The sequence below is a fragment of the Pipistrellus hanaki genome, assembly GCF_964339955.1.
Source record: "Pipistrellus hanaki genome assembly, chromosome: 16".
Taxonomy (NCBI): Eukaryota; Metazoa; Chordata; class Mammalia; order Chiroptera; family Vespertilionidae; genus Pipistrellus; species Pipistrellus hanaki.
Window position 1 is genome coordinate 39,105,517 of NC_140518.1, and position 13,543 is coordinate 39,119,059.

The 13,543-nt window shown below is 52.9% G+C and overlaps 1 protein-coding gene across 3 annotated transcripts in view; it reads right to left on the reverse strand.

The window, feature by feature from the left end:
- Positions 1-5,758: 5,758 nt before the first annotated feature.
- The window catches only part of MYH10 (myosin heavy chain 10), a 140,787-nt gene continuing 133,002 nt past the window's right edge, over positions 5,759-13,543 (reverse strand). For all 3 annotated transcript variants that reach the window (XM_084863897.1, XM_084863899.1, XM_084863898.1), the window contains 5 exons: positions 12,814-12,937; positions 12,534-12,742; positions 10,323-10,431; positions 8,330-8,502; positions 5,759-7,361 (listed from right to left, as the gene is read on the reverse strand). In XM_084863897.1, the coding sequence (XP_084720023.1) occupies positions 7,217-7,361; positions 8,330-8,502; positions 10,323-10,431; positions 12,534-12,742; positions 12,814-12,937 (760 nt within the window). In that variant the 3' untranslated portion in view covers positions 5,759-7,216. The remainder of the gene's footprint in view (positions 7,362-8,329; positions 8,503-10,322; positions 10,432-12,533; positions 12,743-12,813; positions 12,938-13,543) is intronic.

The following is a 13,543-nucleotide window of genomic DNA, read 5'->3' on the forward strand; positions in this document are numbered from 1 at the left end:
TCAAGCTTGCTTTTATTGGGTTCCCGCCGTCCTGTGAGAGAAGAGCTGGAGTTACAGAGCCAGTTTCAGATGTCGCTTCTGTTCCGAGCTGGGGCGTGTGGTGGACAGCAGCCGGGAGTGGGCAGAGGCAGCCAGCGTCTCCGGAGGAGCCTGTGCGCAGGCAGGTGTGCTGGGCCGGCCCCGAGGCGGAGTCCCGGGGCTGCCTGCCATGGCCCAGCGCCTCGGGCAGACCGGAGGGAGGACTGGGCTGAGGGAGGCCACTCGCTGGGCCCCGGGAACCACCATGGGGCAGGGCTGGCCGGCCTTCGCTGCGTCAGGATGGGTGTGGTCCTGGGGGCAGAGGCGCTCGGGTCTGGGCCTTTCTCCTGAGCCTTCCGGGTGATGTTGGCGAGTGAGAGGAGGTGCCAGATGTTTGAAGACAGAGGTGACGGGACTTAAGAAACGTACAGACACAGGCGTCGGTATGAATGTATCATGTTCTGAACATTGCTTACAACAAAGAGCAATCTAGAATGGTGTGTAGTTTTAAAACGAAGAAAGTGAAAAGTAAGTGAATCAAGTTCCTAAGGGAATACAAAACGTTAAGGAGGCTACATTAAAAACTTCCTCCGTCTGCTAGTATCCGGGCAGGAACACCTCCTGCTAGTTCCTGAGGTTTTGCCGTGAGCGCCCTCACCGCGGTGTTTGCGGGGTGTGTGTGTGTGGTGCCCGCTGTGCTGGTGGAGCCGGCGGACAGGACACTTCAAGCCTCTTCCTGGTGGCGGCAGCTCGCAGCTTCTCCCCGTCACTGGAGCAATTGGTTCGATCAGAGGCTGGAGCGTTAGCCAGACCTTGGTTTGTGCAGGACCAGATCTAACACACAGAGAGCTGCTCTGGTGAGAGCACGCCTGAGCTCTGCCGCCCTGAGGGTCACCCTCGCTCCCAGCGCTTTCCCGGTTCCTCTTAGCTGAGCTCCCTGGAGCCACCCCCTCCGGGTGGTCCGCCAGCTCAGTCAGACGGAGCGGGGAGGCCCTGGCTGCAGAGGCCAGTGTCATCCCGGACGTCACCTCTGCCTGGGCCGGGAGGGCAGGGGCCAGGCCGGGAGAGGGCAGGGCGCTGCGGGCTCAGCCAGGCCTCTGGAGAGCAGCCCCCACAGCGTTCCCCTGCCCTCGGCATGCGGCCCGCGGGAAAGCTGCTGACGCCCCTGGCCGCGTTTTCGGAGTTTGGATGATTCGGTTAAAAGCTCAGCTGGAACATTTGCTGCTGGCACGAACGCCACCACATCCTGCCTGCCCTTCCAGCTAAAGATTACCCAGCGGCCCCTGCCTCTGAGCAGGCTCTTCCTGGGGCCGCCGCGTGCCTAGGTCTGCCGGCCCTCCCTGAGACTTTCAGGCGTGATTCCTGCCCGGAGCTGGATCCACGGGGGCCTCCCTGCTTGGAGGGGGTGACTCTTCAGGCGGTGAGTCCTCTTGCCTCCAGACACTGTTCTCACCACCTGGTCCCATCCCTCTCCTGAAATGCAGGAGTGAGTGCTCCACTTCCTTTCACCCCAGCGTGGGGGAAACTAGGCCCAACCAACGCAGCGGAGGTCCAGAAGCCAAAGCTGGCACCTGAGAATAGCTACAGGCCACCCGAGAGCAGGAGGAGCCGGTTTGCCTGTTACAGAAGGGGCGGCCCGAGTGTGAGGTGACCGGCCCGAACTCACAGCCAGCTCACAGCAAAGCCAGCGCTGGAAACTCTGTCCCTGCTGTGTTCTCACTTTCCCAGGCTGTGGCCTCGCTGCCCTGACCGTCCTGTGCCACAGGAGGCGGGCTGCTTGGCCACGTGTGGGGAGGCACAGCCTTCGCAGCAGGAGGATGTGACTCGCCCCCCTCCTCCTCGTCCTGTCTTGTTGAGTATTGACTGTGCTGCTCTCAGTAGCTGTAGAAAAGTGCCGTTCGCATCTCTGAGAGCCGAGGTGGGAATGGCAGCTCTGGGGCAGGGGAGGGTCCCGGGTGGAGCCTCAGCTTCAGAGCATCTTGCTGAAGCCGCCTCTGTTCTGCTGGCCAGCACAAGCAGCCCGTCCGGCCGCCGGTGGGACCGAGCCCCGAGAGGGGACGGGTCCAGTCAGTTTCCCCTGTCTGCCTGGATTAGAAGATGCCAGAGGAGCTTTTCCCCCTTCCAACATTCACTTCAAGGATTTTTCTCTCTATTTTTGCGCCAAAGATTGAAACAAATTGAGAAGTGCTAGCTTGGCCTTCAAAATTTAGATGTTTCGTGTTTCATTCTGAAAAATGGGAGTAGGGGACGAGGCATCTTTGTAAATCTTCCTATGGCTTAAAGCATCTTATCTGAAAACTGGTCCTATGGCTACTAAAAATAGGACTATGGGAGCACAGTAGCCTTTTTTTAAATGTTCAGGAAAAGCAATAACCTGGAGTGAAAGTTTAACAGACTCGCTTGGTAAGATAGCACATGTGGAGAGGCGGATGTGAGAGGAGAGCAGAGCGAATAGGCTGGTTTTGGGGAGCAGGTGGGTCTGTGCCGGGTGGAGAATGTGTGCAGTTATGTGAGTTGTCTGTCAGCTCTGAAGCCTGCACCAAGCGAAACGTGATGCAAACTGAACAGGAAGTTCACTTGTTTACTGTTGGGGAGTTTGTATCAGGTGTCGCGTTTGACTGCTGCCTCTTAAAACGCAGAGGCCCTGCCTGGTTGTGGTTGCTGGTGGAGGCCTGGGGGTGCCGGGCAAGCAGGCCTGGCCCAGCTTGGATAACAGTCAGGCGAGTGTCGTCCAAGTGAGCGAGGGCCCTGGCGCTCCCTGCCAGAACATGATGGAACTGGGGAAGACTGCTCTTTTTCTGGTTTGAAAAAGGTGATTGTTTTAACTAGGAAAAAATCCCAGCGAATCCCCCTGTCATTAGACTTTAGGGAATACACCTCTCCATTTTTGGTGTCGCTATTTTCTGTAAGTCTTGAATCTTACATAAGCTATAAAAGCTCCTTCTCCATTAGGGATAACGTCTCATGGTAGAAGGAACAAGGAGAGTCAGTGTCAGTGTGCAGTGGAGTGTCTGGGGGAACGGCAGGATGACTGTCAGTGTACAGGATTCCTTAGAGCCATCGGGAAGCTGCGTGTGCACACATGCTAGCGCACAGGAGCGGAAACCCCCGACCAGAAACTGACACACTGAATGGACATTCTAATTACAGCTCTAAAGTCAGAAGTGAAATTAAAAAGATGCAAACAGTTTGCTAATTGAGGCTCCTAGTTTTTTTTTTGGTAAAGTTGCCCAAATTCATTTTTTAAAAATTGAAGTAATGAGATTGATTTTCTTTCATTACCTAATTGGCTGGAAGACCTGTGCGAAGTTCTGAGACTTGAGCAAGTAGCTCAAAGCAGAGGCTCCCTGGCTGCTGGCTGAGCGGTGGGGGCATTTTAAAACGGATCCCCTCAGGCTCCACCCCAGCGCCAGCCAGGGAGAAGCACATTAGTTCACAGAATCTCAACCCAGCAGTTACATGGCTCCTTGTTTTGTGAACCATTAAGAAAAATGTGCCTCTAGAACTGTGCAAATGCTTACCATTTGACTTTTTATACTTATTGAGAGTTCTTTTAGATTTTAGACAGATTGTCATCATGTCACAATTCATATACAGAAAGGAAAATGTGAGACATTGCTAAAACCCCACATTGTGACCTCTTTTGACCGATTTGTCCTTGCTGTTTTCCAAGCAGTATGGTCCTCTGGGTCATGGTGAGCGTTGTGATGCAGTGTTTCTGAAAAGATGTTCTGTTGAAGGGTCCAGCATTTTCTTCAAGGCTGCCAGTACCCATTCTGCAGGATGTGGTGCTTGGGGTTTCCTGACCTTCCTCTGACCGCATCACAGCTGCCACCTACTGGTGAGAACGTGGATGTGGAGGAGGCGGTGCTCTGCTTGGATGCTGGTCAGACGTGAGTTTAATGGACGCCACTGCACATCTTGAATGAGGCCTCATGACATCAGTCAGTGGGGATGAAGCCCATTATTGGGGCTACTCTGAAAAACGAATAGACCTGTGTTGCGATGGTCAAACATGAAATTCTAGTCTTGGGAAGGGCTGGAGGACATGGTCACGCTTTTGTGTGTGGCACACAGGTACTGGAGTTATAGTTAACATTTTCTGTGAAAACCGGCATCATGCCATTACCCTTATTGATAGCTTCGCGTTAAATTTCTGACAACTGTGTGTGACACGTCACAGGATTTGCTAGGCTCCCAAGTGACATGAAGCTCCACCCGGAAGTGGGCCGCCCATCTGTCCTGACAGCTGCACAGGGCACAGCGTCCTAGCAGGCGCTCAGAATTTGGTCCAGACGTGACTTCCCAATGACTAGATTGTGGATGGGGCTCCCTTTGTGTCTCAGTCACAGGCTTTCCTCTCAGACCGGCCGGAACTTTCTAGATCCCAGCCTATGGCCTGTTCTGGCGTGGGTTGCCTAAGGGGTGAGGATACGACAGGAAGTGGTGGTTGACAACTTGGGGCTCCCTCCTCCTGCATTGGTGTCAGGAGGCAGGGCATGGTCAGTCCTGCCCGGAGCCACAGGGAGGGCTGCCTGCGAGGACAGCTGGTCCTCAGGCTCACACTGATCTTAGCGGAGGGGTCCAGGGGTGGGGATAGTGGTGACAGGGAGGAATGGTGATGTCAGTTATACCCTCAGACCAGTCAGACTAGGAATACAGGTGTGCTGTTTCTATCGACGCAGTTTAAAATCATTCCCTGGAGTCGGATGCATTCAAAAAGGAAGCCTAGGATGTGGCAAAGGCAGGCAGCATGCTAGCTGAAGAGTTGCATGTTAAACGCTACCTCAGCTCAACCAGAGGACAGGCTTTCCCAGGTTTTGTCTGATTCGTTCCTCGGGACAAACCCTCCTCGGTGGCAGCTGGCCAGCAGCTTGTCTTTGACACCGAGCTCGGCTCCAGGAGCTGTCCTCCCTGTCGTCAGTGCCCGGCACAGGCTTTCTGAGACCACGGCCGGTGGCTTGTTTAGTAAGGGAAGGCTCCTTCTGGTTAGCGTCTCTGGAGTCGGTCCGTGGGGATTGAGTTTCTCCTGAGAGCCGAGCGAGGAGCGGGGAACAGTGACCACACGTGAGCCAGCGGAGGGGAAGCATTCCTTTGGAGGAAAACCGGCCTCTGAGCTCCACAAGCACCGGGAGTAAAATACCCGCACGTGGTATTTTGTGGAAGAGCCATACTCAAGGGGCCAAAGAGCCACACGTGGCTCGCGAGCCGCGGTTTGCCGATCACTGCCTTAGTTATTCCTCTCCAGCCCATCCTAATTGACCCACTAGTGAGGCTGCCCTTGGGTCTTATCACAGGAACCCCCCCCCCCCAATAACTTTCAGTGTGAAGACTGCTCGAAATCGCAGTCTGAACCTTCTTGGGTCTCTTAAAATACCCAGCCCAGCAAACAGCTCCATCAGCCGGTGACCGAAGCCCTCCCAGCTTCCTCCTCAGCCCTTTCCTGTTAGCGGGCGTGCTGCCAGTCAGGGGCCCTTTCCTCCCCAATGCTACACACACAGGCCACGGGCAGGTGCACTTGTAGCTGAGACTGCCCTGTCACCTGACACCGGGAGCCCAGCGCCCTCAGGAAAAGCCTTTTAAGTCTGTGGGACTCCCAGCTGCCAATCAGATCACAGATGGGAAACCGAGAACAGAAGGTAAGAAAACAGATTCCACACTCACATGATTATTCTCATTTATTGAGGTCTGTTTATTCTTAATGGGTGCTTTTTCTCCAAGTAAATAGAGCAGGCGTAAATATCTATAATGAATAAATTTATTGTCTTACAAAAATCATTGTCTAGAAATATGGGAATACAAGAAAAGATATTTGCAGTCAGGTGTCTGGTGGTCAACAGCCAGTATAGTTCATAAAGGGGTCAAATCAAAGGTTCCAAACCCACATGACAAGTTCTTCCTAACAGATGTTAAAGCTTTTAACCCAAAAGGTTTGTGTTTTCAAGCACATTGCAGAGGATCAGGGATTTGTACTTAACACTGATTCGTTGTCACTGAATGTCTTGTAATACCACTTTGACTAGAGAGGTACATGATATGAAGCAGTCAAAACTTAATACATTAAATTGTTACAGAGGCAAATAATATAGTTAACATTGTCTTAGTACTGTAGTGTCTAAGGCACTTTCTGTAATGTCAGTTTGCTTACCTATCAACCAAAAACAGAATGTTCAATGTTCACTGTAACACTGTCCAAAGGGGGAGGGAAAATGACGAGGGATTCACATCCACTGGCATGTCAACATTCAGGCAGATGGCATCTGTTCGCGAGGCTCGGTAACCTCATCCCACTTGGAACAAGTCTTGGACACAAAACCGATATTCCCATTTTGGGCTCAAAGCAGCGGCTGAGTTTGCAAGGTCAGCACGATGGCCTGGCTGGCAGGGGAGGGCCTCCCGCCGAGTCTGCTGAGGAGCCCCCGCTTGTTCCTGAAGCGCGGCGCAGGCCGGCAGAGCCAGGGTTCAGGAGACCATCGGGCGTCACGTGATTGCTGCCGCTGGGGCTTCAGCTGCGTCGCGGCTACTGTCCTCCTCTGCACAGACCAGCCCTGGCCGAGGACAGTCACAAAGGGACGAGGGGACACCACCAACTCGAGCAAGACGGGCGTGGCAATCCCCGGTGAACGCTGCTTCTCCCAACCCCCCTCCCCAAAGCCCCTTTCACAGTTTGCTCGCTGAAGTAGTGTTGATCGTTATTTGAAGGAAATGAGATACAAGTGCAGTTTAGGTTCCACAATGTCCTAAGAGGAGTGATGTGGCTGAGGAGTCGGGGCCACATGAACACAGCTAAGGTACCTGTCTGTCTGACAGAGCATGCAGAGCGACCGAGCAACCACCACGGGGCTGCCCCAATACCCAGCCACTGGCAGCAGGGTCTGGAGTTCGTTTGAAAAAGGGTTCTCTTCTTAACATGGGTTATAAAATGGTCTCTGGATGGATATATGGAAAATAGATGCAATGATGAGACAATCTGTTTAATATGTGCATGTTTTGTGTATGTATATATATAAAAAGGGGAGCAGTTGTACCTAAATCTGAAGCAGGATACAGTATGTGTAGGCTGGAAAGCCTTAAGACACAGTTGATCTTGCAGGAAGGAGTCCGTGGCTCGCCAGCTTCCTCATCGCAGGAGGCCCGAGGCCGGCTGTGCCGGGGCGTCCTGGGGTCCCGCTGTGTGCCTCCACTGGCTCCCTGTGACCTACTCCGACGGGGGCGGCTGCGTCTCGTTGACATCACTGGTCTTACTTTCGGTGTCATCGTCTGACAGCTCCAGGGAAGCCCCTTCGATGTGCAGCTGGCGCCGGCCGGTCCGGCTCGAAGAGAAGCTGATTGGGCCGCCTCGCCTGGTGAGGACAGGAAGCAGACACGTGGGTAAACACGTTAAGAACATGTGGCAGTCCTCAGACACACCACCAGGGGGTGTGAGTGGCTCGACCAGGACAGGCTCTGGGCCTTGCACCTCTCCTGTCACCACGCCCGACTGCCACGCTGGCCAGCACACAGCGTGCGCTGAGCAGGAGGTCCTCAGTGTACCCGATCTGGTGTGGCTGGCTGTGCTAGGAGCAGTCAGGCAATAGGCAGCTTAGGACAGAGCTCTGCTTGCTAACCAAGGGCCAGTTTTTCCATAAAGGGCACATAATGGGAGGGAGGGAGGGGCAGAGAGACAGAGAGAAACACACAGCCTCCCTCACGAGCCCTGGCCGGAGCCAGGGATCGAACCTGCGACCCTTTGGTGCTTGAGCCAACATTCTAACCACTGAGCAATGCCACCCAGGACAGATAGTAAATATTTTACTTGGGCTTAGGTCTCTGTTGCATGTTCTTAATTGTTTATTTTTACAACACTTTATAAATGTGAAAGCCATTCCTGGCTCACTGCTGGACAAAAGCAAGCACAAAGAGTGTGGCCAAGGGCCGGCCTGTCGGCTTCTGTGCTAGCTGCTCCTCAGGGGAGGAGGGTTAGCGCTCATGTGCAGGCCTCTCTGGTGGGGATGGTGCCTCCTGCCCCGATTTTCACTCGAGGCTGGGCCTTTCCTCACCGTGGATGCTGGAACAGGGATGGATACCACCTGGCTCCCAGCTTTGTGTGTGTACGGTTCACCAGTAAATGGGGGGTGTGGCTGTTCCTCCTTAAGGACTACTGAAGGCGAGAAATCCCGAGTGTGTAAACTTAAGAGCAAGAACGAGTAACTCTACACGAATCTAAGTAAACCAGAAAAATCAAGCCCCGCGCCTAGAAATCGGCTGTTTTCAGAAGCTGTGGGCAGACTCCACAGACCCTCAGCACCTCTCGGAGCCCGCGGGCGCTCACCTCAGCCGGTTCTTCAGGGTGCTGACCTCGCGGCTCAGCCCCTCGTTGGCCTCGGTGGCATCGTCCAGTTCCCGCTGGAGTTTACGCCGAGATGCATTGGCACGGGTAGCTTCCTCCTCCGCTTCCTCCAGCTGCCGCTTCAGCTGCTTCATCCTGGCATTGGCCTTCTCCATCTCGGGGAAGTTACATGAATCAAGTCAAACCAAACTGGTGAGTCCAAAGACAGTCCCGCCGCATCCTGAGCCGCGTGTGAGCGCCTGCGCTCACACCCACGAGTGCGTGCTTACAAGAGGGGCCGGGCTCAGGCCTCCTGACCTGCCGCTGTCAGCAAAGCCAGTCTCCACCGAGCAAACTCTGCTGAAGGGAATTTCTAAAAACTTACAACCCTGTTTCTCCCTGAGTTTTTAACAGAAAAAGTTCAGTGTCTTCACCTAAGAAACAGGCCTATGGGAGGGTAGATACCTGACCGATGGGAGAGCCAGCAATGTGTCTCCAACCCCAGGAGGCGGTGCATTCATGTTTATGCCTCCTTTCAACATGTGTGTTTCAAGTTCAAAGCCTGGCATGGAAGGCCAGACATGGGCACACTCGTGCAGGTGCAGCTCACGCCCACCCAGAACTGCCCCAGGCTTTATGCCGAGGGCGGGGAAGAAGGGAAGCTCGGTGCCTGATGAGCAGGGGAAGGAAAGGGAAGGGGTGTTGGGGCCAGAGGCAGTAAAATCATTCCGTCCACCTCAGCTACCTAGGCTGTCTGTGCAGACCTGGCCGCAGCCTGACTAGATCCTCTTGATGCTAAAAAAAAAAAAAAAAAAAAAAAAGACGCCTGGATGCAGACAAGGAAAGCATTCGGTCTGCAGTGCACTCCCTCTCTCTCTGCTCTCGGTCCTGTGTCCTCCTCCTCCCGCCGACACACAGTGAGCGCCAGCGCTGCTGGAAGCACTCAGGCACCGGAGACGCTGGAGAGGGAGGCTGACGGGGGGGGAAGCACTGCACTCAGCGTGCGTCTGGGGAAATGGCCTCCCGCTTCCCAGCCCTCAGTGCTCTCCCGCCCTCCTCTGGGTGTCTGGTGCCGGGGGCCCTGAGAGGTGGGGACTGAGTCTGTGACCTGTGTCCCCAGCACCCAGGAGTGCCTGGCAGGAACAGCACATGTGTAAACATATTAGAACTTGAGTTTTATATAGCATTTTTTAAAATGTATTTTTACTGATTTCAGAGAGGAGGGGAGAGGAAGAGAGAAACATCAATGATGTTTCTGCACAGTTCCTGCTGGGGCTGGAGCCTGCCACCTGGGCATGTGTCCTTGACTGCCAACACTACCCACTGAGCCAAACTGGCTAGGGCAGCATTTTCCTTTTAAAAATGTTTTCTTTTATTTGCGAGAGAGAGAGAGAGAGAGAGAGAGAGAGAGAGAGAGAGAGAGAGAGGGGGAGAGAGAGAGAGAGAAAGAGAGAGAGAGAGAGGGAGGGAGGGAGGGAGGGAGAAACATTGATTTGTTGTTCCACTAACTTAAGGACTCATCAGTTGATTTTTGTATATGCTCTGATGGTATCGAACCTGCAACCTTGGTGTATCAGGACGATGCTCTAACTAACTGAGCTACCCAGCTGGAGCCTCAAAGAGCATTTCTTTAAAAAAAAAAAAAAAAAAAAAAAAAAAAAAAAATATATATATATATATATATATATATATATATATATATATATATATTTACTGATTTTTAACAGAAAGGGAGAGAGATAGAGAGCTAGAAACGTCGATGAGAGAGAAACATCAACCAGCTGCCTCTTGCATACCCCCTACCGGGGATGTGCCAGCAACCAATGTACATGCCCTTGACCGGAATCAAACCTGGGACCTTTCAGTCCGCAGACCGACGCTCTACCACTGAGCCAAACCGGCTTCGGCTCAAAGAGCATTTTCTTAGTTTAGCCGTCAGACGGTAACACAGCTCATTGGCATCCGTCTCCCGGTAAAGCATTCCACCTCCCCTTACCTGCTCTTTATACTGATCTGCATGTCGACGCTCATCTTCCACCTGCATGAAGATTTCTTTCAGTTTCTTCTCCGTACGTCGCACCAGTTTGTTGGCTGCTGCTCGTTCCCTGAGAAGATGATCAACCATTAATTAGCCTTTGTAATTTTTTTAAAAAGATATATTTTATTGATTTTTTACAAAGAGGAAGAGAGAGGGATAGAGAGCTAGAAACATCGACCAGCTGCCTCCTGCACACCCTCTACTGGGGATGTGCCCGCAACCAATGTACATGCCCTTCACTGGAATCGAACCTGGGACCCTTTAGTCCGCCCAAACTGATTTCGGCAAGCCTTGTAATTTAAAAAAAAAAAAATATATTTTATTGATTTTTTTCAGAGAGGAAGGGAGAGAGATAGAGAGCTAGAAACGTCGATGAGAGAGAAACACCGACCAGCTGCCTCTTGCACACCCCCTACCGGGGATGTGCCCGCAACCAATGTACATTCCCTTGACCGGAATTGAACCCGGGACCTTTCAACCTGCAGACCGACGCTCTACCGCTGAGCCAAAACCGGTTTCGGCAGCCTTTGTAATTCTTGACACGATAATTCCCATGGGGAAAATCATTTTTTAAATCCTTTTTGTCTGAAAGGTGACAAATGTTGGAGTGTATTCCAGGGCCTCTCTGATCAGAATAAATTATGATAATACGGCCCAGAAATTTTTTCCTCTGGTCACGAGTGGTCTTAGTCATGTATTCTAATGCAGAGAGGTAGAAAAAGGGTATTCCTTCACATGCAGATATTAATTTAGGGATCTCCTAAAGATCAAATGTTACATGCAAGCTGCCTGTCAGTAATACTGAGTGCAGACTCTTTGAAGACAAAAACCTTGGTTGGTTATTCTAATCACCTAACTTCTTAGCCTGGAGACCAGAACAAAGACCCATTATGATGCTCGGGGCTATGGCAGCTAACACGGGGGAAGGGACCGCCCACACTCCCCCTTTAGTTAGAAGTCAAATCACCAGTTTCTAGACAGGATAATTCCGACGGGAATTATCATATCGGTGTACACAGGCCCACGTTGTTCCTTAGGAAGGAGAGAGGACTTATTGGGTGAACTCCATTGACAGCAGCGTACGGGGCTCAGAGATGCAGCATGTCCAGCAGTAAAGGCGTTTGGGAAATAAATATTGGCTGACTCTTTGTGTATGTTTCTCCTATTAAAGCTCGTATGGATTTGAATAAGGCTACGTGTCAGTTCTTCTGAATCATGTCTGGTCTTCTGAATCCTGAATTTTAGACCTTTTGACCTTTCCCCCCAACAAACAGAAAAAGTCCATTTGCTCCTGGACAGATGTCATACAAAATGGATGGCAATGGGGCTAGCGGAAAGGATGAGGCCTGTTAATTACAGCTGACAGCTCACTCTGAACTGTCACCGGGCTCAGTGGCGTGGAAGCCAGTGCTGGGCTGGGAAGGGCATCGGGCGTTGCGCTTGATCACAGGCCCTGCATCTCTGAGCTCCAAGCTCCCCAACAAGAGGGTGAGTTTGAAGGCCTAAGAGCTTTGTAAATGGCTGCCCAAAGCTACACTGGGCAATCCTCATCAATTTCAGAATGGTTTACTGCAACAGAATAGAAACTGTCAAGCAGTTCCTTCCTATGGGTGGAGAAAAGCTTTTATTTTTGTCAAAATGCATTTCTGCCAACAAATCATAAAAACCTTATGTGACGCCGCCAACTTGGAAAATCAAAAGTTGTAACTATGGCACCTAGAAGTGCTGGGCACAGTCTGACCAGCTGAATCCTGGCAGAGCTGACAGGCAAGCCCAGCCTTCCTGGAGGCTCACACCTTCCCGCCCCCCCCCCCCCCCCCCCGCCCCCAATGACATGTGCCTGTCACCTCCCCTGCCACAGGGACTCCCTCTAGGCCAGTGGTCGGCAAACTCAGTCAACAGAGCCAAATATCAACAATACAACAATTGAAATTTCTTTTGAAAGCCAAATTTTTTAAACTTAAACTTCTAATGCCACTTCTTCAAAATAGACTCGCTCAGGCCCTGGAATTTTGTGGAAGAGCCACACTCAAGGGGCCAAAGAGCAGCATGTGGCTCGAGAGCCGCAGTTTGCTGAACACTGCCCTAGGGCAAGTGCCTGGCTGCAGGCTGAACCTGGGCCTGGCCTGTGGAGATGAAGTTTTGGTTTATTGCATCAAAACCTCTTACTTGGCTTCCTGCTCCAGCTGCTCCTCCAGCTGCCCGATCTTGGCTTCCAGGGCCGAGATGGTGGCCTTAAACTTGGACTTGACAGCTCCCTCCAGCTCCTGCAGCTTGGCCTTCAGCTCCTTGTTCTGCCGCTCCAGCTGCTGGCGCGCATTGTCGCTCTTCTGGGCAGCACTGCGCTCGGCCGCCAGCTCTGCATTCAGCGTGTCCACCTGCGAGGAGAGACGGTTTAGTCCGTGCCGGTGGGCAGCCCGGCCCGCCGGTGCCGCTGCCGTGGAGCCACCTGGAGCGTGGTCTTGCGGAAGCGGTCGTTGAGCAGCTCCATGTTGCTCTGCTCCTCCTCCAGCTCCTCCTCCAGCTGTGCAATCCGCGCCTCCAGGCGCCGCTTCTCGTCCAGCAGAGCAGACCTGTGGGCAGGAGGCGGACAGCTCAACACCAGCCCCGTGCGGCCTGGGCGCTCAGGCTCCTCCCACTGGCTGCTGCAAGCACACCATCGGCTTTCCTCGCCCCTAATCTGTCAGGTCCCACTGATCACACTTCCACACGCCACTCACTTCTCCGTTCTCGCGCCTGCCCCTCCAGGCCCCCGCCCTCTCACTTGGACCACGGGAGCCTTCCAGCGGCCCCCCTGCTGCCCCTCCGTCTGTGCTCCAGGGCCAGCAGGCAGCCGCCAGCAGCTTCAGAGGGCAAAGAGATCCTGGCACTTGTTTAAACTCTACTGGCTGCCCAGTGCACTGAGATAAATGCTAACTCCTCAGGCATGCTAGAAAGTGGCCGTGATGAACCCGCAGATGGTAATTAAATAGAGAAAGCAGCTCCCTTGTTGGAAAAGAAGGTCTTTAAATGAGAATCATTCAGAAAAAACCAAAGGACTCTATTTGCCAAACCTAATGAATGTGAGTGAAGACTGCATCGCAAAGCCGTGCAGTCTGCAGAAATCGGGGTCGTTCTGAATGGACCTCCTCCTCACTGTGGGCATGACTGCCCGGTGGGGCCTGCCTGGCGGCAGCCGC